At 48.5% G+C, this 23,951-nt stretch overlaps 1 protein-coding gene across 1 annotated transcript; it reads left to right on the forward strand.

The window, feature by feature from the left end:
* Positions 1-31: 31 nt before the first annotated feature.
* Positions 32-4,237, forward strand: LRRC4 (leucine rich repeat containing 4). The gene is made up of 2 exons (XM_008052971.1): positions 32-191; positions 365-4,237. Exon 2 carries the CDS (start codon positions 465-467, stop codon positions 2,424-2,426), a length of 1,962 nt encoding a protein of 653 aa, XP_008051162.1. The 5' UTR covers positions 32-191; positions 365-464; the 3' UTR covers positions 2,427-4,237.
* The last annotated feature ends 19,714 nt before the right edge of the window (positions 4,238-23,951 follow it).

A 23,951-nucleotide genomic window follows, 5' to 3' on the forward strand; every position in this document is an offset into this window, starting at 1 on the left:
TTTACTAGAAGCCATTTTGTCTCCCCCACCCCTCCCGTCCCCTCCCCTCCCCTCCCCTCTGCCCTCCCCACCCCCACGACTTCCCCCTTTTGTTAATTAAAACTAAGAAGCCGGAATGGGAACGAGGTGCCCGGCTCCCGTGGAGAAAGCTTAAGGACACCACGCCAGTTCTTTCCTGCCTTCCTTCCGAGGTAGGTGACGGCGAACTGGGTGGGGACGGTTGCGGTGAGGCAGAGAAAGTCGCAGCTCTCGGAGGGCTTGCCTTGGGGGGACTGGTCGGCGAGGGGCCGCGTTTTAGTCTGGCAGGCTTTTTTCGGCCGATCTGCTCCGTGTCTAATCGCCCCCTCCCCTCCTCCTTCTCCAGATGGAAAGAGGAGCTCTTAGCTCGCTTAAGCCGGGGTAGGGCTGGTTCTCCTTTCCGAGCCAAAATCCCAGGCGATGGTGAATTATGAACGTGCCACACCATGAAGCTCTTGTGGCAGGTAACTGTGCACCACCACACCTGGAATGCCGTCCTGCTCCCGGTCGTCTACCTCACGGTCCAAGTGTGGATTCTGTGTGCAGCCATCGCTGCTGCCGCCTCAGCCGGGCCCCAGAACTGCCCCTCCGTCTGCTCGTGCAGTAACCAGTTCAGCAAGGTGGTGTGCACCCGCCGGGGCCTCTCCGAGGTCCCGCAGGGTATCCCCTCCAACACCAGGTACCTCAACCTCATGGAAAACAACATCCAGATGATCCAGGCGGACACCTTCCGCCACCTCCACCACCTGGAGGTCCTGCAGCTGGGCAGGAACTCCATCCGGCAGATCGAGGTGGGGGCCTTCAACGGCCTGGCCAGCCTCAACACCCTGGAGCTGTTTGACAACTGGCTGACAGTCATCCCCAGCGGGGCCTTCGAGTATCTGTCCAAGCTGCGGGAGCTCTGGCTTCGCAACAACCCCATCGAAAGCATCCCCTCTTACGCCTTCAACCGGGTGCCCTCCCTCATGCGCCTGGACCTGGGGGAGCTCAAGAAGCTGGAGTACATCTCCGAGGGGGCTTTTGAGGGGCTGTTCAACCTCAAGTACCTGAACTTAGGGATGTGCAACATTAAAGACATGCCCAACCTCACCCCGCTGGTGGGGCTGGAAGAGCTGGAGATGTCAGGGAACCACTTCCCCGAGATCAGGCCTGGCTCCTTCCATGGCCTGAGCTCCCTCAAGAAGCTGTGGGTCATGAACTCACAGGTCAGCCTGATTGAGCGGAATGCTTTTGACGGGCTGGCCTCACTTGTGGAGCTCAACTTGGCCCACAACAACCTCTCTTCTTTGCCCCATGACCTCTTCACCCCCCTGAGGTACCTGGTGGAGCTGCACTTACACCACAACCCTTGGAACTGCGATTGTGACATTCTGTGGCTGGCCTGGTGGCTTCGGGAGTACATACCCACCAATTCCACCTGCTGTGGCCGCTGTCACGCGCCCATGCACATGCGAGGCCGCTACCTGGTGGAGGTGGACCAGGCTTCCTTCCAGTGCTCGGCCCCCTTCATCATGGATGCACCTCGAGACCTCAATATTTCTGAGGGTCGGATGGCGGAACTTAAGTGTCGGACTCCCCCCATGTCCTCCGTGAAGTGGTTGCTGCCCAATGGGACAGTGCTCAGCCACGCCTCCCGCCACCCCCGGATATCTGTACTCAACGATGGCACCTTGAACTTTTCCCATGTGTTGCTCTCGGACACTGGGGTGTACACATGCATGGTGACCAATGTGGCAGGCAATTCCAATGCCTCGGCCTACCTTAACGTGAGTACGGCCGAGCTCAACACCTCCAACTACAGCTTTTTCACCACCGTGACAGTGGAGACCACGGAGATCTCACCTGAGGACACAACGCCAAAGTTCAAGCCTGTTCCTACCACGTCCACTGGTTACCAGCCGGCATATACCACCTCCACCACGGTGCTCATTCAGACCACCCGTGTGCCCAAGCAGGTGGCAGTACCCGCGACAGACACCACTGACAAGATGCAGACCAGCCTGGACGAAGTCATGAAGACCACCAAGATCATCATTGGCTGCTTCGTGGCAGTGACGCTGCTAGCTGCTGCCATGTTGATTGTTTTCTATAAACTTCGTAAGCGGCACCAGCAGCGGAGTACAGTGACAGCCGCCCGGACAGTTGAGATCATCCAGGTGGATGAAGACATCCCAGCGGCAGCATCTGCAGCAGCAACCGCGGCTCCAGCCGGTGTATCAGGTGAGGGGGCAGTAGTGCTGCCCACAATTCATGACCATATTAACTACAACACCTACAAACCAGCACATGGGGCCCACTGGACAGAAAACAGCCTGGGGAACTCTCTGCACCCCACAGTCACCACTATCTCTGAACCTTATATAATTCAGACCCACACCAAGGACAAGGTACAGGAAACTCAAATATGACTCCCTTCCCCCCCAAAACTTATAAAATGCAATAGAATGCACAAAAAAAAAAGACAGCAACTTTTGTACAGAGTGGGGAGAGACTTTTTCTTGTATATGCTTATATATTAAATCTATGGGCTGGTAACAGATTATATTAAAATTTAAAAACAAAATCAAAGCAAAACTATTTTCTAACTTGTAAGTTCTATTTAAAGGGGGAGGGGGGAATCTTGGGAATGTTGTGGGGAACAGTCCACAAGTCAACTTGCTTTGCTACAGAAGGGATTTCTAGTATAAGGTTGAAACTGCTGAGATTAAGCAAACTAAAACTACAAACATCCCTAAAGAGGCAGAGTGCGGGCTGCTGAGAGGGTAGGAGGGATAGAACAAATTTGTCATTTTTTAGAAGATGCTTCATAGGATATAGGAATATCCATTTCTATAGACATCTTTCTTAAGCTGAGAGCTGTCTTTGCAGATTTATCTTATTTTAAAAAAATATTTAAAAAAAAGCACCACGAATTTGTACTGTGCCAAAACCTTAGAGGCAATAATTTTTTCTTCAGAGACCAAGGGGAAGATAGATGTATAAATGTATTCTAAACAGAAAAACCACCAAAATTCAAACGAACCCTTAAAGGGGCTGAGTCTTTGTCCATGTGCACAAGTCTCCTGGGCTTGCGCACCGGGACACGCATGTGCCTTGTCTGACAGAGTGCTTCAGGAAGGAGCAGAGAAGGATGGGAGCTGGCGTAGCTCAGCCTAATGCTTTCACGCTGCACCAGATTCCTGCAGTTGGGCTTAACCCACTCTGCAAGGCATGTGTCTATTCAGGGTTTCCCATGAGGGGGAGGAGAAGGCCCCTGAAGGGGGTGAGGCAGCAGGGAGGGTGGGAAGGAAGGGCAGAGCAGAGAGAATGTATTCACAGGAGGCCATAGATGAGCATTGTGCCATGTCCACCTGTTGTTCCTGGAATCTGACAAATGATTGTAGACAATGATGGCATTTTATGATTTTGTTTAAAAAAGGTTTTGTTTGTTTTAAGGTGGAGAGGGAGGAGAGGCTGGGAGTGGGGAGCTTGGGGGAGTGGAAGCTTTTTCCTGCTTGTGACTTGGTGACTATTCTAAATGCTGATTCATTAGGGATTATTACAGCCGATGTCAACTGGTTGTGGTGATGGGGTGGGGGCAGAACACGAGTAGAGACGAAAAGAGTATGGGCACATTTAAAGTCACGAAGCCCTTCCCCACCAGGATGGTTCCTAAGAAGGATGTGAGATCCATAGTTACAAGTGGCACACATGCACATGAGTGGGCTCTGCATGGAGTCCTGAATGGGGAACACTGAGGGAAGCTGCCCTCTCCTAGGCCACCTCAGCAGGAGATGGAAGAGCAGAGGTGGGTGTGGGTGGGGAAGGCAGAGATCTCTGTTGTTCTGGTCTATTTAACGGATGTAACTTCTTTCAGTTATTACTTTAGCTTTAAAAGGAAATAAAGGGGTTCAGATTCGAAATGGGGTGGTATGGGTGGGGGAGGCGACTGCCAACAAAAGAACACTGATTGTAATGTGAGAAAAGTGTATTTTTGTATTTTAATAAATATTGTTGAATTTTTAATTCCATGTCCCCAAAGGGTTAAATTGAATAAGACCCTGAACCTATAGATTCTTATAAGCATTGACCAAGTCATTTCTATTTAAAGACAAAAAGGGGGGAGGGGAGGGGTATGATGGGGAAGAAAAATGTTAATTTTTTTAAAAGTGTGGGTAAAATGCTAAAGCTGTCAACAACCTTTCCTTAGCTTAAATAAAAGCACCCCAATTCTAATGCATCTTCTACGAGCTAAGTGTGTTAGTCCCTGGCTTTATTGGGGGTATAACCAAATTCCCTGTGTCCTGGAAAAGCAGGGGAAATGGGTCAGCCTCAACTCCTGGGCCCTGGCCAAAAGTTAAATGCCAATTCAGCAGAAGCGGCTGGTCAGGCAGCACCAGCTCTACCCAGGGACCCCAGGGAACCTACGTTCAAGAGGTCTGCAATAATGTCATTCGGCTTACATTTCCCATGGCAGTGTTGCTTGTTCTCTGGGTGCTAAATAACCAAACATGTCTCGGTGGTGGGTGTCTGTCTGCCAATGCTTACTGAGTACTGATTTCCAGAGAGACTGTGGGAACTGGGACCCTGCGCTTCTTCAGCACCAGTGTTTATACTAATGCAGAGAACTGAGGATGAGTGGGTGTGAACTCTGTGGTACTGAGGAGGAAAAGAGAAGCAGGCAGCACTTCGCAGCAGTTGGCTAGTGAGGGCCAGTTATTAATCCTCCTAGGCAGAGAGATCGTTTCTGGTCTTGGTGTTTGTGCCAGCACATATGCATGGGCACACACTTAGAAACGGTCACTCAGGTTTCCAGGCACCAAAGATACATTCCCTCTGCCTCTCCTTTGTCACCATACCCCCAGTAAAAGAAAGAACACTGCAGTAGAGTGAAGGGTGGGACTTGGCTAGGACTCATTGAAAAGCAAGAAATTACTCCCTTTCCTAGTGCCACAAGACACAACTCAGGCTGTTTAAAACAGCTTCCTGGGTATGCATTCAAAGGAAATTGCAGAGGAAGCTGCTGCTTCAGAACCAGAAGATGGGGAGCCAGTTTCCTAACACCCCTCCTTTTTGTGTGTGTGTGACAGCTATTTGGGCAGACAGGGAATTATGCAGTAACTCTACAATGACTAAGGGTCTGTGACGAACAGCCTGAGGGGGGAGGTAGAGAGATGGGCCTGCAACAGTTATGGGAAAGAGTCCTATGAACAAATGCACTTGTCCTGGGAAGAACATATTCTGGTCTTAGAATATGTGGAAGTACTTTCCAGAAGGAATCGCAAAGCAGTTAGAGGAGACTCAGAATATGGATCCTAGATGTAAGTATCCTTGGAGCAGCAGGATAGTTTCCTTCCCCAGTGGGCCTACCCCTAGGTACTGTTTCAGCTTTTAGAGCAGTAACCTTCCTTTGCCATAATGTTCAGTATATCCTCCTCTACAGCAGGCACTTGGGACAGTTCTTCAGAGAGGCGTCCCATGAACACTCAAAGTGCAACCATAAATGCTGTGTTAGTGACTCATCCTCTGGCTTGGACAAGGTTTATTACCTGGGGTGGAACATGGGTTGGTAGCTCTTTAGGGGGGTAGTGATAGCAACATGCTGGCGGTAAAGACTCTGCTGCTGATTATGTGGAGTTAGAGAATTTTCATTATAGAACATAAAGCCATGAAAAGTCATTCAGTTTGACCCCTTCATATTTTATGGTCAAGAAAACAGCCCCAGACAAATGGAAAGACATAGCCAAGGTCACACTGCTAGTGAGAGGAAGAGGTGCTGCAACTAAATTCCAGATCTCTCTTGGCTCTCAAGTCAATGTGCTTTCCTCACTCAGACTCTTATGGGCTACTAAAAACATATTTCTTTCCTTGTTAATACTCAGTTACAATGGGATCTTCCTATACATACTTCTGTGCTCCTTTCTTGGTCTAAGGGCTTCTCAATCTCCTTTAGAACTGGCTCAGTGACCTTCAATGCCTAACCACAATTCTGACCGCAGGGGTGCCACAGTTGGCACATGGGCCACATGTGCTCCCTAAGGGATCAGACTCTCAGGATGGTACATTACAGCTTCTTGATTCTCAGGCCCAATGGTGGACAGAAACGACAGAGTCCCATGGGGGTGACAGCTACAGGCAGGAAAATGGTAGAGTAGATAAGACTGGGTGGTGATGGTGAGAAGGTGGCTTGGCCTCTTCCCAACCTTGGACCCAAAGCTCTAGAGGTCCTAAAATACCCACCAGGAAAGTTCTCCATAGGAGTATTTTTTTACCTTTTTGGCTCAATGATGGGAACACTGGGGGCTCTTTTGCACCCCCCTCCTGCATCTCCCCCAGCTTTAGCTCTTTAAGTGGGATGCTGTAGCTATTACTTCCATAATCTGCTCCAGGGCCTTTAAACACCCTTCAGTGTAATGCGGCATCCTATTGTCAATGAAGGTAAAGGTGGACAAGTTAGCTCCTCAGGCCTGGAGTCATGAGCTTTACCATGGCTATTTAACATGTATTGAGGCCAGCTACTTGGTAGGTGCTAGGTGGAACAGCCTGCAGAGAGTCCCTGTAAAACAATTCCTACTGCTGTCTGGAAGAGGGTCAGAGTCCATAGTCTCTGGTTTCCTCCAGTGGTAATGGGCAGAGACTGGGAGAGGGCTAAGTGGGCCCTACCCCAGGCCTCTACCTCATGGGACCAGAGCCCACAATTAAGGTGCCACCATTTCACTGCAACAAAGCAGCAGGGGCTTAAAATTAGAAAAGAGAGAACATTTATATCCAAACATATGTCTGATTTTATCTCCTCCAATGGCACTTGGTGCTCCATGCCATCGGCTAATGCAGGCACTGTTCACGCCATTTCTAAATCCTGCCTCAGCTAAACTGCAAGGCAGCTTTTGGCTCAAAGCAACTCTCTTGGTCTCCGTCCATTCAGAAAGTGCCTTTTCCAGTGTAGGGAAAGAATGGTTTGGGCAGTGGATTAATGTTGTTTTCATATTTGCTTTAAGTTAAAATGAAGTAAATTCTTAGAGTAGGGAGAAGGGCTTCAGAAATTAGATTTATATCTATATCTATATTTATCTATCTATCTATCTCTAAAGCAATATGGTTTAGTGCTTGCAAACACAGACTCTGAAGTCAGGCTTCCTGGGTTGAATCCTAGCTCTATTACTTGATACCTATGTGACTGGGCAAATACTCAGTTTTTTCATCTGTAAAATGGAGATAATATCAGTATCTACCTCGGTATTTCACAGGTTACTATGAGAACTTAAGTAATATGTATATACATACACATAAATATGTAACACACACATACGTGCCTCATACTTAGAATAGTGTCCTACAGCATTCAGTGAATGTTATGTAGTTGGTGATTATCTGACAGTACACACAAGAGTACAGATCCGCAGGCAAGCCCCTGTCACTACTTCTGTTGTCAAACAATGTACATGTCCAGAGAGAGAACCTGCCTACTGAACCATCCTAGAGAGGAAGGGTGCTCATCTGGAAGTCAGGGGCAGTAGTATCTCTAAGGCCAAGAAATATGGTTGTTCTTTTCTTCCCAGGAAAACTCTGCCTTGTGCTCCGCCCCTTAAGCTGTGCTGTAGCAGGCTCAAGACAAGGGAGCCTAAAGAAAGTTGAGGTGCTGGTGGTGGTGCATAAGCTGAGGGCTGGCATAGAAAACACCCACCTAGGAAGCCTTGGCCTTTACCAAGAAGGAGAGCTTCCTAGTCTTCTCCATGTATCCTTGTTTCTCAGGCAGGGCACAATCAAAGCAGTATTATTCAGGTCAGTGACGAACTCTTCCCTGACCACAAAGCGTTACCAGGACTTAGAATGGGAGAGGGGGAGGCACTAAGAGGGAGAAGGCAGCACAGAGAAGGCTGTTTGGGCTTCCAGGCGGTTTTGGAGTGCTTGGAGAAAAGAAAGACAGAAAAAGGAACAGTAATGTGAGCATGAGAGAAAAATGGAGCTACATGGCAGATGTACAGGCTAAGGGTCTGCAATGCAGTTAAGAAGGAAAGCCAGGGAAGATTCCTCTGCTTTAGCTAGCAATAGGCTGGCTGGACCCTGGATGGGGGAGGACCGTTAGTGTGAAATTCATGGCACAGAACAGAGTAGAAGAAAAGCAGGAAGACCAACTTTCCAAGAGAGGCGAAGAAAGAATGCATTTTGATTTCCTAATGAGAGGCTAGAATTAGATTTGAGGATGATCACAGGTTTTATCCTCTGGAACATGCCAGCTTTGCTGTCAGTACTTGGGCCAAACCACCAACCCACAACAGTCCTGTTCCCTATCCTGGAGGCTGTCCACTGCTTGGGAAAGCAACCTGGCCTTCAGGGCTGTAATCTAATTCTGACCCTGACAGGCTCACTCAGGGATCTGCTCTGAACCCATTCCCTCATTTCTATTAACACAGTCACGGGGGGTGGGGAGGTGAGGGTGCAACTTGCTGTTTGCCAACAAAAGGCATATTATTCCAGTGGGAGAATGTTATATAAATTGTGGTTTCCAATAAAAATACTGATGACTGTGAGTTCAGTGCACATGGACCCTTGCAGTGAGTCAGAGAGATTAGGCCGAGGCCTGTGGGGGATATCCCTGGGAGATGCTGTCTTGTCAAAGGAAGTCAGCATGTGAGAGGATGCGTGATCTTCCATAGCTGATCCCATCAAGGAGAGTTTGGAAACTGTAGTGGAGAAGCATTGAATTGAGAGGCTTCTCTAATGCCAGATGTGGGGGCTGGTATACTACTCAGCCTCTCAGGTTTATACATACTGTGCACTCAGGAGCAGTACGAGGAATGACTAACATTTAGATCAATTACAGAATGCCAAAGAAACAGTCCTTGATCCACTTTTCTTTTTTTTCATACTCACCTACCTTCTTATAGCCCCACTAATAAGAAACACCCTTCAATTATATCAGGTTTTCTTTCCGATAATCCCCATTTGAGTACATTTACTTGCCATGACAGGACCTAGGAAATCCTGCACGATCCTTCCATTTTGAAGAATAATGGCTCTTTATTCTTTTTAAAAAAATTTTAGTTAGTTTACTCAGTTTATTTTATTTTTTTGAGTTGGAGTCTCACTCTTTCACCAGGCTGGAGTGCAGTGGCATGCACGCTCACGGCCACCCCAGTGTCGACCTGCTGGGTTCTGGCGATCCTTCACCTCAGCCTTCCAAGTAGCTGGAACTACAGGCATGCACTACTGCACCCGGCTAATTTTAAAAAATTTTTATTTTATTGTAGAGATGAGGTCTTGCCAAGTTGCAAGACTTGAACCCGCAGGCTCAGGCAGTCCATTCTCCTTGGCCTCCCAAAGTGCTGGAATTACAGGCTGAGCCACCGAGCCAGGCCTCTGTTTTCCTTCTAATAGTTCTCATGCTATTTCCTCTCCAAGGCAACTCCTTAACCTGTAGTCTCTTTTACAGTTCCTTTAAGGTCTCAACCCTCATTTCCCTGCATCTCTAAGCTTGTGCTGATTTAGTCACTAGATAAGTCACTCTACCTGCTCAATGAGTCAGCAAGGATGACTGAGAAGAGCTTTCACATACTAAATGTTTCTTGTGCAAAGTTTCATTTTCTGGCCTCAGGCTACTTCTCTTCAAGGCCCTGACTATCCCCCTTCACCTGCCCACTAATCCAGTTTCATTAAGACCATTCAGACACCTTCTCCCACTGTAGATGAACTGAATGAGCTACAGGCAGCTCTCCACCAAGGCAGTTCAGACAAAAACCAAGTGCCAGGCCCTGGATCCTGCAGCTGTGTTGGGAGGAGTGCTCAGTGCATCTCTCACAATAGTCTCAGAAACGGAGCTGAGGCCTCTGATGCTAGCAGCCTGTTCCTGCAGCCTGCTATAAGTTATACTCTATTACCATTGCAAGAATACTTAATTTTGGACTTAAAGGAAGTCGGATAATACTTTATCCTATTAGTGTCTGGCCGTGTGAATTGACAATGGCTTCCTTGTGACATGACAGCATATTCTTCCAATTCATCTCTCAAAGGATGGGCAAGGGGATGTCTGGAATTAGAAAGGAGGGAGAGAAAGAAAAGTCTAAGGAAGAGACTGCTAAAGGAACGAGGGGAAGGGAAGACTGTTTTTTTCTATTAGAAGTGAGGAGAGGGGACTTGGAAGGACAGGACAAGACTGAGATATTTCAATGTTTGCATTTCATTTTCTTTTGCTCATGAGGGAAGAGGTTGTGAGCACTGAAGGTGTTGTATGTGTGTGAGTCAGAAAAAAGGTTCTGAAGCCGCAGAGACATATGAACACAAGAAGAACAGGCAGTGGTCTCTTCTATGTGCTGCTGTTTTAGTCATTGTGCCTGAAAGGTGCAAACTGGGTAGCTTTCCTTTCCCTTAATCCCTCTTTCCCTTTCTTTTTATTTTACTTATTTATTTATTTTTTGAGTTGGAGTCTCACTCTGTCGCCCAGACTGGAGTGCAGTGGCTGCTCCCGGCCACCACAGCCTCGACCTGCTGGGCTCCAGCGATCCTTCCGCCTCAGCCTTCCAAGTAGCTTGAACTACAGGTGCGCGCTACCACGCCCGGCTAAGTTTTTGGTTTATTGTAGAGATGAGGTCTCGCCAAGTTGCCCAGGTGGGTCTCGAACCCGTGGGCTCAGGTAATCCACTCACCTCAGCCTCCCAAGTGCGGGATTACAGGCTGAGCCACCGAGCCTGGCTTCTCTTTCTTTTTAAAGTCTGCATCCATTCTGACGAGTGGTATTATGTCAGCTGCCACGGCATGGGTGTGTTATCAAGGCTGGCGGACCTTGGGACGACAGGGACACTAAGACAGAACATGAGTTCTAACTTCCGGTGGGGGTGGTGGTAGTGGTTCATACTTCTAACTTCTGGGTTGTGGAATCAGCAAAGGGAATTTACAACAAAAAATCAGTTGAATCCCCTCATTTTGATAGGAAGACATCGAGGCCCAGGGAGATGTGACTCAGCCAGTATCACAAAGCTGGTGATGCAGAGACTATGATGCAGAGACCATATCTCTGGTCTCTGGGTTCTCAATCCAACACTCTTCTGAACACCAGCAGGGCTACCAAGACTTACAACTCCAGAAGGAGTGACTTACAGAATGGCTAAGTGATTAATGCCCCATGGAGTTTGCAGTTGAGCACAATCCCTTCCAGTTCCCCTACAGGAGGGGAGGGAAAGAAGGGGAAGGTCTTTCCCACTGTATGGTATCTGTGCTTAATGCTCTGAGGCAGATGGCGCCCACTCATAATTTCAGTCGAAGAGCTAGCGCTGAGAAACCAGGCAACTTTTCATTCTCTTCAACCACAAGTGTTCCAGGGCATGTGGGTTCTGACGGCAGCTGATAAACTAAAGGGGGCATTTGTTGCTTATGTGGCCTTGCCCTTCTCCCTACAAAGTGCAGGGTAGCAAGGTGAGGAAGGTCTGCAGAAGCTAAATCATGTTAGAGGTCTGTTCAAGGTCATGAAGACCTGGAGAAGCAGAGAAGTATAGAATCCTGTGCTACTTCCCTCGCCTTCCCTGGTGTCGTGTGAGCAAGGGGACCCTCGAGGGAAAGCTCAGACAGTCCAGGCTGACTCTGGGCCTACTCTGAAACAGGGGTCCAAGAGGCTAGTAACTCATGTCCTTCTCCTCCCATCTCAGCAGATCCTCTCTTGGGAACAGAGTAGCCCTGGCTATAATTTTATCACATACATTTAATTAGAATTTGTCTCCTTCATGATGGTTTCAGGCAAAGTCCCAAAAGAAACATTCTAAAAGAACAGCCACTTTCAGGCAAGGATGTCTTTTAACCAAGTTAATTTAGCAGAAATTTGCTGTCTTGTACTGGGTGAAGTTACCTCTCTTTTCAACTTCAAAGCCCTTTGGAGGTGGGGAATGCAGAGAAATAAAGAGTAGGGTGGGGGCTTCAGGCAAATGAGTTTCCATCTATTAAGGAGCAGTAATTTCTGCTAGCTCCCCTAGAGACGGGTCCCCTCCAATAATGGCCTGCCTCTAATGATTCCCACTCCTAAGCAACAGCCTGTGTTATGCTGGTGTTGAGACGAACTGTGCCAGAGAAATTCCCCTTCTCTCGGAGGTACTGCTGTCATTACACAGGAGACATTCGCCAGCCAGGAGGATGTGCTCTTGGTAGGAAGAGAGAAAGATAACCACAGAGAATGCTCTTCTGTAGCAGTCTTGGCGCAGCTGACCTAGGAGCGAGGGCTGACAGACAGGTTAGAGGTGAGCAGTAAGAACGGATGACCTATCATGGCAGCTTCTCTGGATAATGGGGTGACGACAAGAGAAAGTAAAAGGCCAGGTGCCTCCCAATGAGCTGATGAATTCAGTGGAAGATAGGCACTGGTGGCTGGGAGGCAGGGGCAGGTCTTTGGGGTGTGGAGTGTGGGTGTGGGAGAAGGTCGGGCATAATGGACAAAACTGAGGAGCATTTGAGATATGAAACATGGTAGTAAGTTCACTGGGGAACCTATTCAAGGTCCTTCAATACTGGTCATTTCTGGGGCAGAAGATGGGATGTGGTCTCACAACATGAAAGGCTGAGGCTTTGGGTCAGTTGAGGATGGGGGGTTCTCTCATTCGGCCCTCTCCATTCTAAATACACCAACATCTATGGGGAAAGCCAACGCTGTGGCTCTAGTTATTACTGAAGTTGCTACCAGCAGGTCTTGAGTAGGGGGTCGGGAGTCCCTTTATTTTGTCCTCGGTGGCTTCCCTATGAGGGAGACGGACTGCTTCTAGAGGCTGCCTTGCCAGATGTGCCAGCAGGCAGCCTGGCCAGAGAGCCTGCAGTGCAGACAGATGCCCTGGGCCGAATTCAGGACGGCGAGACCCTTTATGGTACTGCGGCTCGGCTCTGGGGCAGTGCCAGAGCGGCAGGGTAATGTTCCTCAGCCAGATTCATTTCCCCCAAACCTCTTCAAATATGTAGGCCATAGAGGGAGGCAGATTTAATTAAATTACTGTGTCGTGAACTGCCCTTCCTGGGCAAGGGCTAAAAATGGGCTCATGCTGACATGCAAACCAAGCATGTGTTTTCTTTGTGCTGGGCTGTCAGCAGCTGGATGGGGCTGGCAGTACTCAGGACTGGACCCAGTGAGCTGGCCCCCTTTGCCGCAGGAAGGCAGAGTTCACAATAATCCAACCCGGGCTGCACATGGCTCCGATGACCTTTCCCTTCCCACTTAAAAGATGACTGAGCGGCACTCCCTCTTCCTCCATCAGTTTGTTTCTCCTCAAACACCTCTCTTGCTGATTCCCAGGACTTTCCCGTAAGGTCCTGGGCTGTGCTGAGGAGCTAAGCCGCAGTGAGGTGTGATTCAGAGGAGTACGCGGCAGGGTTGGTTTAGCTTGGCAGAGGCGGAGGGGTCTCCCGGGTGATTCTCTAGAGTGCCACTTCAGCAGTTCCCACTGGCAATGCCAGTGCTGGAGAGAGAAACCTTGTCAGGTGCCAGAGTAAAGCAGCAAAGCTTCCCCTCCCAACTCCCTGCATGAACGCCACAGTGCATATGGGCCTGGACTGACACAGAGAGGCAAGGCAGTTTGGGAACAACCAGCAACCAAAACACACTGGCTGAGCTGCGGCTGCCTCCCTCAGGGTACCTTCATGTCCCTCCTGGAGGTTCAGGCTTCATTGCTCGTTTACCAAACACCATAGGGTAGAGAGCTTGCCCCAGGTGGAGCTGCTGCAGGAGCTGGAAGAGGCTTCCCTCTACTGGTGTGAGGCCGTCTGAGAGGAAAGCAGGTGTGGGTGGGGCAACAGCATTTGGCCACACGGTGCTTTCCGCTCAGAACTGAGACGAGTAAGTATCAGCTGGGCAAGCTTTTCCTGATTTGTCCCCAGAGAGAAGATCTCTTGTGTCTAAGCCTCAGTGCATGCCACACATGGAGCCTGAGAGGTAAGGGAGCCCAGTCTCCCTGGGCGAGGAGTGGCTGTACTTCCGCAGCCCTGTGCATCCAGGACTCCCTGGTAGAAAGCGGACACCAGGATGACGCGCAGTGCAGGCAGCTCTTGGCAACGGCAGCCCAGTGGCAGCCCTCTGCAGGTTTCCGTCTAGGTTTGTAGGCAGTGCCACATGAGGACGGGGGCGGAACCTCCGTGCCCTATCTCCGTGCCTCTGCCCTGCTGTGCATGCTTCTGAATGACACCTCACTGCAGGATGAGGAGGTAGCGTCCCTCTTAGAGCTCTGTAGTCCCAGACACAGTGCCTTTATAGAGACGTGACATACAATTCTACACAAGGAGTGCAGGGCTGTTCTCTGGCATGACGGGTGTGTGAGGAGCAGGGCAGGGTGGTGACGATAGTGTGTCTACCACATGTTGTTGCTGGCTTGAGTTTTTGGCTCTCAATTTGATGGTTACTTGAAGGACTGAGACAGATCCTTGAGAACTATGCCTCAAGAATCTGGGCTGTACCTGCAAGTCACTCTCAGTCCGGCATGTCCAAGTGACTAAAATTTATGGATCAAAAACCAAAGCAGGCAAGTCACTAAGATTTGGTCAGATACCAGAAGAAGTGAATGGATTCAAGAGAGGCTTCCTATTGCTAATAGGTTAAGTGACGACTGTAACAGGAAAAAGTGACCTAGACTTCTACACAAGGAAGGCAGGAGTAGCTATGAAGAAAATGAGACTGACTGCTTAGGTGAGACCTATCATATGGTGTTCGAGGGTCAGAGAGGTTTCTGGGTTCTCCACCCTTCAGTAAAGGATCTTTCTTATGCCTCAAACTGAATGAAAGAGAGCAGAGCCCAGTCCTAGGCCTAGGCCATCACAGCATTTCAGTTGGATAGTTTCAGTGACCCCTGAGTCTCCTGCCATCCACATGGCCCCCTCAAGTATTAGAGAGCTCACGAAATGGTTGGCTTCCAACTCTAGGAAGAGAAGCAGGTGAGTCTCCAGGTCTCTCTATCTTCTTCTTCTTTTTTTTTTTTGAGTTGGAGTCTCACTCTGTCGCCCAGACTGGAGTGCAGTGGCCGCTCCCGGCCACCGCAGCCTTGACCTGCTGGGCTCCGGCGATCCTTCCGCCTTAGCCTTCCGAGTAGCCGGAATTACAGGCGTGCGCTACCACGCCCAGCTGATTTTTTGATTTATTGTAGAGATGAGGTCTCGCTGCCCAGGCGGGTCTTGAACCCACGGGCTCAGGCAATCCACTCACCTCAGCCTCCCAAAGTCACGGGATTACAGGCTGAGCCACCGAGCCCGGCTCTCTCTATCTTCTTTAGTCGGTGTATCATTGGTCCTTGGGTGCCAATAAAGGTCATTATGAAAGGTTACAAATATTCTTATCTTGAAGAATACACCCCAAGTTGTACAGAGAGTGGATAATATATCTCAGTCCTAATATTCCTTTATAAAAAATGGTTGGTTGGGTGCAGTGGTACACGGCTGTAGTCCCAGCTACTTGGGAGGCTGTGGTGGGAATATCTCTTGAGGCCCAGGAATTGGAAGACCAGGCTGGGCAACATAGCGAGATATCGTCTCTTAAAAAAAAAGTATGTTTTGGGGGCTTATGTTTCTCCCTATTTAAGCAGCCTAGGACTGGAAGAGTTTCCCCTGAGGCAGAAAAAAATCTTTGAATACCTGTGTAATAACTAGCTAAGCATCGGGTTGAATCATGTCAATATAGGTATGGCTGTACCAATGGCACTCCAACAGCTGCTGGGATCCCTTTGGTTTATAGAGGACACAAGCATCAATACAAATTATGTATTTACATTTTATGGCCCATCCAAAGCAGGACTGCCTCCCCAAGATTCCCTCCCTTCTGCAGGATGCTGCCAGAGGGGATAGCTATGTCTGGCTCAGGGAGAGCCTGCTAGATGGGACATCTGATTCCTGTGCAGCTCACACTTCTGCTGAAGTGTTCAGAGGTAGCCAGCACAGGAGGGGCAGAGTGGTGCCCTAAGGCGGCTGCAGCAGATCTGTCTCCTGAGCAAGGTCACCCATGGCTCCTCTCACACTTGTTACCAGTCACTTCATTTCTGCTGGGAAGGAATAGGGAGAAGGAAAACGAATGGACTGCAATAGTGTATCACAGGGTACTACCTTTCAGCACCTTGAACCAGACTGAAAAAAATCAAGAAGTGGCACTTTGAGAAGTTGCCACGGTCTTTATTAAAATAAGTAAAGGGTTGGAAAAGAAAGAAAGGTGATTTCTGCTACCTGCTCTTTCCTCTGGTTCTCTCTCAGTTTCTGGTATACTTAGGAAGCAAGGAGGGTGGTACTAAGGACACATGCAAAAACAGATTAGCCCTGATGCAGGCTGGAGAATGTTTTCTGCAAAATATGAACTTAAACCTAGCCCTATCCTTTTCCTATGAGTTTCAGATAAATTGCTTTTATTATGTCACTTGGGTCAACTGCCAGAAGGTGAACTCAGAGTGATCTTCCTCTCAGCCCCAGGTTGACCTGCAGGCAAGGCCTAAGCCCAGCTCCTTTGCTTTGGGAAAGCAGGGCAGGAGAGGGTATGGGAGTGGCAGACGTCGCTGGGTATGGCTGGGGCCATCTGCACTACTGTGAATCAAGGTTGGCGCAGACAGAAGGCGCGAGGGAGGAGGTGCAGCTGCTGATGGCTCAGACAGCTTGGACCTGTCCAGGCAAACAAGCCGCTCAAGTGCAAGAACAGCCAGCCAAGTAGGCAGAGCACGAATGAGGACTTAAAGCTTGAAATATCTGACAAGATATGGAGGGAGGGTAGGAAGTCGTCTGGGATTTCAACTGGTGTCTGGCCTGGCCTCTCTCTGCTAAGGCAGGCTCTTCTGCTACCGATGGTGGGATGTGGTGTTTGGAAGCTGGGAGGATGGATATAGGCGAGCACTCCTTGAGCTAGAATCTTAAAAAAACCCTTCATTTCTGGGAACAAATTGCAGCCACAGCTGTGGCCCATTCTCCCTCATGAATGTCCCCACAGCAAAGTTGAGCCCCTTCACATGTCTCCCTCCATGCATCTGCCCAAGGTTAAGAAGCAGTGGACTTTGTGGGATGGAGGGAGCCTGGGGGTGGGCAAGAGGCTGCACCACTAACTGCACAATATGGAGTTGTGTCTCAGAACTAGCTAAGGAGGATGACACAGATGCTGTGTTCTCCCACCTTCCCTGGGGGAGAAAGGAAGGTCAGCAATGGACTGTTCAGGACAAGTCTGCTCTAGCTCCTTCTACTGAAGACTCTGAGACAATGGTTCTCAGCTCTAGCTTCCTATTACCAAAACTAAAGAAGCTGTTACAAAAATACCAGTGTAAGGGCCAGGTGCAGTGGCTCATACCTGTAATCCCAGTGCTTTGGGAGGCTGAGCACCTGATCACTTGAGCACTGATCACTTGAGCCCAGGAGTTTGAGAACAGTCTGGGCAACATAGTGAGACCTCATCTCTAGGTATGGTGCTGTGCGCCTGTAGGCCTTGGCTACTCAGGAGGCTGAGACAGGAGGGTTGTTTGAGCCCAGGAGTTTCACAGTATAATGAGCTATGATCACGGCACTGTACTCCAGCCCGAGTGACAGAGTAAGACCCTGTGTCTCTGTAAAAACAATATAAAAGAAAACAGAAATGCCAGTGTAGATCAAATCTAGACTCTAGAACAAATACATCTCAATCTCTAGGGGTGGCGACAGGACGTCGATACTTTAGAATAAACACCCAGAAGATATAAGGGTACAAACACCCAGCCTGCTCTAGACTAGAATGGGAAACAGGGAGAAGACTCAGGGTCAGTCTAGGTGCTGAAAGACAGGACAGTCCTGCGGGACACTTCTTGTCCATGGTTTTAAGCAGAGCTATGGTCTCTGGAGTTTCATTCAGGTTTAGGAGGAATAACCAAAAGAACTGGCCAGGTGTTAATTGACTGCTTTGGAAAAATAAAGGGAAACTCTCCCACAAACAGAGTCCCAGGTAAGGAGGAAAACAGGACAGATTGCTCAGAGACCCAGGAATATCAAATGAGAGAAATCGAGGCACAGAGAGACTATTCCTTATTCCAAAGGCAAAGGAGGAGGCAAAGCAACATGTTTCTCTCTAGCCATTAGCAGCCACGGGCTGCTCACAATTAGCTGCAGGCTCCTCTACAAGCTGATGTGGCAGGACTCTAGACCACCATGCAGTCAGCATGCGGTCTTAGGTTCACAAGCCCACATGAATGAGCAGTAGTGGGCGGTGCTCCTGCCCTAGAAACGAATAGGCTTTCCTTATTCGTGAGTGTGCTTGTTTAGAACCAGTACAGTGACTGCACCTTGCCTGGTGCTGGAGGCAATACAGAGTAAGGACTGAGTCTCTTCCCTTGAGGCCCTCAGCGCCTGGGGGAGACTGACCATGGAGAGTAGAGGTATGTGCAGGGGGTGCTCTGGAGGGAGCCAGAGCAGGGGAAGCCTCTGCCTCGTTCTGCCCACAAATCCCCTGAGGAGACGCAGAGCAGGCCTTACAGCAGGACTGTTCTCAGGGCTGGGCGGAGGAAGAAACTCCCCTGCTTGGAGTTTGGATGTGGGCGCTGGACAGCAGTGGGACCACAGTAGCTGATTGTGTGCAGAAGACAGAGGTGCACCAGGCTTTCCTGCAGAGGCAAAGGGGGTGACCTCTGCCCCTCTCAGGCAGACACTGGCTAAAAGGACGGTCTCAGGGCTCCCGGGAGGAAGAAGGAGCACAGTCATGTAAACCTGGGGCAGGCTGAACAATGGTGCAGTCCTTCACTCTCCCTCTGGTCAGACTCCTTAGCAGGACACAGACTGGCTTAACGTTTAGGTATACCCCACAAAGCCCCTGAATCAAGAAGAGCTGGCAGCCTGCTTGAATGAAGAGGTGCTGAGCCAGGGTCCTAAGCAAGGCGGCAGTGGGTAACTGTGGCATGGAAGCTTCCGGTCTGAACTCTGGTGCTCTATGTGGTTTGGCTGCAGTAGGCTGCTGGTTGTCCCTCCTGCTGAGCAGCCAGAGCAGAATAATGCTTGGGAGTTGGAATAGGCCCCAAGGACACAAAAGAGGTCTCACACACACATGCTTACAGAACTGAGCATGTGAACTTCTGGCAATGGGGAGAGGCACAAGTTCCAGCCCTCCCATCCCAGCAGTAGCCAAGTGCCCCTTGGTATAGTGCTGAGCACTCCGAGGAGATTGGGGGCTTCTGAGGCATGTGTCACAATGCAGCTGCAGCTGTCTTCCACTGCTCTGGGGTTGCCAGAGGGGTCCTCAGGATGGGGCATGCAGTGCTGGTAGGTGCCAAGGCAGGTAAACACCAAGACAGCTCTCAGGGCTGGTCACAGTGAGGTCACTGGGTGGAAGAGACACAGCTGTCTAGCTGTCTGCTTCTGAAGTCAGATTCTAGATTCAGGCCGAATTTGATCTTTGTGTTCATCCTGTCCCCCACCTACCAAGAGTCCAGAATGCTCATGGGAACAATCCAGAAAGATTAGCCAAAAAGTCTCAAAGTCCCAGGTCCAAGCTGAACTTCTAGGGTATGGAGAGCCATTCAGAATCTCCTAAGCCAGTGGTTCTCCTTTAACATTAAAAAAAAAAATTATCTCATTAAAAAAACTTTTCTAATAAGAAAAATCTAAAACACTTGAAAACAACAGCAATGAGCTCCCACATGCCCATTATCCAGATGCAAAAATTACCAAAGTTGTTATATTGGCTTCATGGACCCCCCTTTTCCCTTGGGGAAGTATTTTAAAGCATATCCCAGACATGATGCCATTTTAACCTTACATACTTCTAAAAGATACAATCATTTTCTTACACAACAACAATGCCATTATCACACCTACCAAAATCAACAAAGTTATTCCTTGGTATCAACGAATATACCTGTGGAATTTAACATAAAAAGTCAGTCCTTGATGAAGTCAGAACCTTTGGAGGGAGGCCCAGGCATGAGTAACTTTCCTAAGCCTCCCCACCCCATGATTCCAACATGTAGCCCGAGTTGAGAACACTGCCCTAATCTATCCAGGGTCCCGCTCTGGGATCTGAAGCAAGCTCTGTGACCATCTTGTAGCCCCTGATCACTTGGTACACAATAAAAAAGCCAAGGAAAATGTGACAAGTCACAGACAGGATGAAGAGAAGAAAAAAAACCAAAACATTAAGTGGGCAAGGCACAGCACAGAATCCTCAGTATACGCAAATCTGCCCTCGCCTCAGGAGTGAGGCCACTTGCTTGAGTCACTGAATCCATCAGAGATCTGAAATGCCTGGGATGAGGGTAGTTTCCAGCTGCCCTGGCAGCTCGTAGGCACTCAGCACCTCTGTACCGGGTCAGTCTGCATCATTCCTCCTCTCTATTTCTAGCTCTTCTTGCTTCTGTACACACTGTCTCTCTGGCCTAATGTTCTGGCAAACTCTGAGCCTCAACACCTGGACTTAGAGAGGATTAATTATATAGGCCTGTGGTGAGGAGGGTGCGCCAAAACTTCCTGGGTGTTGGCACTGGGGTGTAAGCACTACCGTCTCCAATTTTATTTATTTCATTTACAAAATAACTAAACAAAACATCTTTCAAAAAGATGAGGCTGTATCACTGTAGCTAAAAATACCTCTGCTGAGGGCGTCTGCTCACCAGCTCCTCAATTAGAGATGCTACAGGCCCTTTGTGAGCTGTGCAGTGTTGGCGGCTCCACAGGGGCTCTGGGCGGCTAGGGACAGTCCCCAGAGCAGTGACTAGCGACTACTGGGTGGAGGGGGGCTTGTGAACAGCTGCTGAGCCAGCATGGGGACCTGCATTCTTCAGGTAACTCCCCAACTCTCTTGCTTTATGGACCCACTGCCCAAGCCAAGGAATCTCGCACTCTCTCCTGCAGCGGGCCCAGTGGCATCACTGAGGACAACCCAAAGTAACTGGGAACTATTCTTGACTTCCCTGACATGCACACGGGTATAATAACCACCAGAGGCAGTAATGCCATGCAGTCTGGCTCAGGATGTGTCTGTGGTGCTGGACAGCAATGTGCAGGTGTGAGCAAGTGGGAATTAGACCTGCTTGAAGCTCTCAGTGGCCTCAGGAAAGGGCTGCTTCAAGTGCAGGCTGACATCTGAAGGGAGGCCGCATGGAGGCACAGGGCTCACAGCAATCTGAGCCTCTTTCTCTGAACCTCTACTCTACGTCCTCTCTGTGCTCACAGATCATTTTGTCTAACACGCTCAATTTTTATTGGGGAAGATGAAGCATCAGGGAGGTGAAATGATTTTGTCAAGGTCACAGAGGTAGTCACTGGAAGAGTCAGGACTTAAACATGGGATTTGTGATTACAAGTATAGTGCTTTGTTCTGCTTTCTATGTCATCCTAATGAATGGATTCATTATAAGCATTCAACAAGTATTGAAAGAGTTATGGAGAAATGTGTTTTCAGCTCAGGTGCCAAAGGGACCAAAAAACGTCAGAAGCATGCTTCCTGGATGACCTGGGAATCTTGCAGTTCCTGCAGATTCTGGGAGTCTCAAGGGTCAGACTCAGCAATGGAATCAGATGTTCAGGGGGAACAGTGACGACTCTGCAGATCTGTGATATGCAGCCAGAAATCAGAAGCTTTCCCTTTTTTTCTCTCTGAGAGAGCAGGAAACTCCTTGTATTAGCCTGACGAGGGGCTGTCAGGAGAAAAGGAGGCAAGGACAAGGGCAACGCTCTGTGGTTTGATTCAGGCATTGACCCCTTTCTCATGTCTTGGCATTGTGTATAACCTTTATGAAAGCATTTGGAAGTTTATGTCAAGAGTATCAGGGGTAAGGGCCAAAAAAAGTACTGAGAAAACATACTCACTGATATGGGGGAATGAGATTTGTTCAAGAAGAATGAATGCAAACCTCACACTGCTAGAGTGCCCAATGGGCAGGAGACTATCTAGAGTCCTGTGTTGTCCAATATAGCAACCACTAGTCACATGTGGTGACTTCAATGAAAACCAATGAAATTCTATTTAAGGTTCTGTTCCTTGGTTGCACAAATCACATTCCGAGTGCTCACTATCCATTTGTGGCTAGTGGCTACCATACTGGACAGCACAGATGAAGAACATTTCCATCAACACAGAAGGTTCTACTGGACAGCACCAGCAGACTCTGGTTGTCTTCTCTCATTTCTTGTTGGCTGCAATGAGTACTTTCTGAAACCCTTTTGAGGAGGCACTGAACTTGGAAAGGATAGAGGGTACTGTAATCCACTCTCTAGCAAATGTACAATCTCTGGGATCTCAAAGAAGCTAGGAGCAACTGGGAACAATATTCTACCAGCATATTAGGCCCACCAGGTTCGAACCCTTTCTCCAGTGTCGTTTGCATATTCACAGTTACTCTGACCTTTGTATATTTTATTCAGTTTCTATTTTACACTGTTTTAACTGATGTTTAATATAGCTTAACTTGCGTTGTGTTTTCCAAGCCCCTCACCAGGGGGCTGCTCACAGGCAGAAGCACAATTAATAGCAATCCCCAGAAAATTATGCCCTGTATCAAAGCTGTCATTGCACCATATAAATGCTGCACCATATAAATGCTTATTATTGCTATTGAATTATCCAGCACTGACACCTCCCTGTGTTTACTAGGTAGCAGATAAACCTCTGTGTTTGTGCCTTCTCTACTCTACCACACCATGAGGACTAAATATAGCCTTGATGTGTATGTTCGACTCCATTTAGCTGCGCTTTGGAAAAGGGGAAAAAAAAATCAGAGTTAATAAAATTAAATTGCCAGAAAATATGATTTGTTCCTCCCCCACTTGACAAGCCCTTAAAAGACAAACAGACGTCACTGCTAACAAGATAGGTAGCCAGCCTCAGTCACAGAGTGGGAGAAATGCCCAGACCCTGGCAGCACAGCTTAGTGCCCAAATCAGCCTCCTGTGAGAGCAGAGGAAGCAAGTCCAAGACCAGAGGCTACTGGGGGAAAGGAATGTCACCCATGGGCCCACCCTGTTCTCTGCCTGAATTGACCAGAACAGAGTGCTAGAGCTGAAGTCCTACCCAGGGAGCTTGAAGGCAATCCCAGCTAGGCAATAGATTGCCCCATCAACGCTCTCTCTCTCTCTCTCTCTCTCTCAAGAGAGAGAGAGATAGAGAGAGAGAGAGAAGGAGAAGAAGAAGAAGGAGGAGGAGGAGGAGGAGAAGAAGAAGAAGAGGAGGAAGAGAAGGAAGAAGAGGAAGGAGAAGGAGAAGAAGAAAAAACTCCTCAGTTTATAATAGTAGAGTATAAAAACACTTCTTGTTTTTTCCTCTGGACTCATCTGAAGCTTAGATTTGGCATGAATAGACAGCAACTTTTCAACAATTGCATAGCAGGAAAAGCAATGGAAAATTCCAGGTTTGTTAGACACCTGTCCTCCTCCCCCTCCGGCTGTCTTCTCAACCTGTGTGCAGTTGTCTTTGCAACCTGTGTGCAGTTATTTTCTGTACGTCTCCTCACAGAAGGCCAAGGCTCTTGGCGGCTTCTTCTTCTGACTTAGCCTCCGGTCCCTTTCGCACTAAAATGATACTGTTGAAAGAGAATTCACTTGTTTGCCTCTTCTGTCTGCTACCTCCTTTTATATGTCACGGTCATATTCTCACATTATTATGTGTACCTCAGGTGATCAGGTAGTGGCGTCTGTTGTCTGGGAGGCACTGTGGGGACAAAGGTAGAGCCATATCATGGGAATGTGGAGATTTTAGCTCTGCCAGGAATTTACCATGTGAACATGCCCACGTGATTCACTTTTTTTTGCCTCAGTTTTCTCATCTGCTGCAAAATGTTAGACTTCATAACCTCTGGAGCCCTTACAGCTATGAAATGCTCTAATTCAGTATTATGAAGGCTGAAGTCCTTGGAAACTGAATGGGTCATATTCATTTCTATTTATGATTTGTTTTTATTTTTGCACTCAATGCTCTATGGAAAAATGTAGATTTCTATTCTAAGTTCTTCTAGCTAACCAAGGAAAAGCTCTATTTCAGTTTGATATACAAACTATTTTAGTTTGATAAACAGGAAAATATTTATCAC

Source organism: Carlito syrichta, unplaced genomic scaffold, assembly GCF_000164805.1.
Source record: "Carlito syrichta isolate Samal-C Ts95f unplaced genomic scaffold, Tarsius_syrichta-2.0.1 Scaffold72620, whole genome shotgun sequence".
NCBI classification, from domain to species: Eukaryota; Metazoa; Chordata; class Mammalia; order Primates; family Tarsiidae; genus Carlito; species Carlito syrichta.

Coding starts and splice junctions, on each gene's coding strand:
- LRRC4 (XM_008052971.1), top strand. CDS start 465: ATGAAGCTCTTGTGGCAGGTAACTGTGCACCACCACACCTGGAATGCC.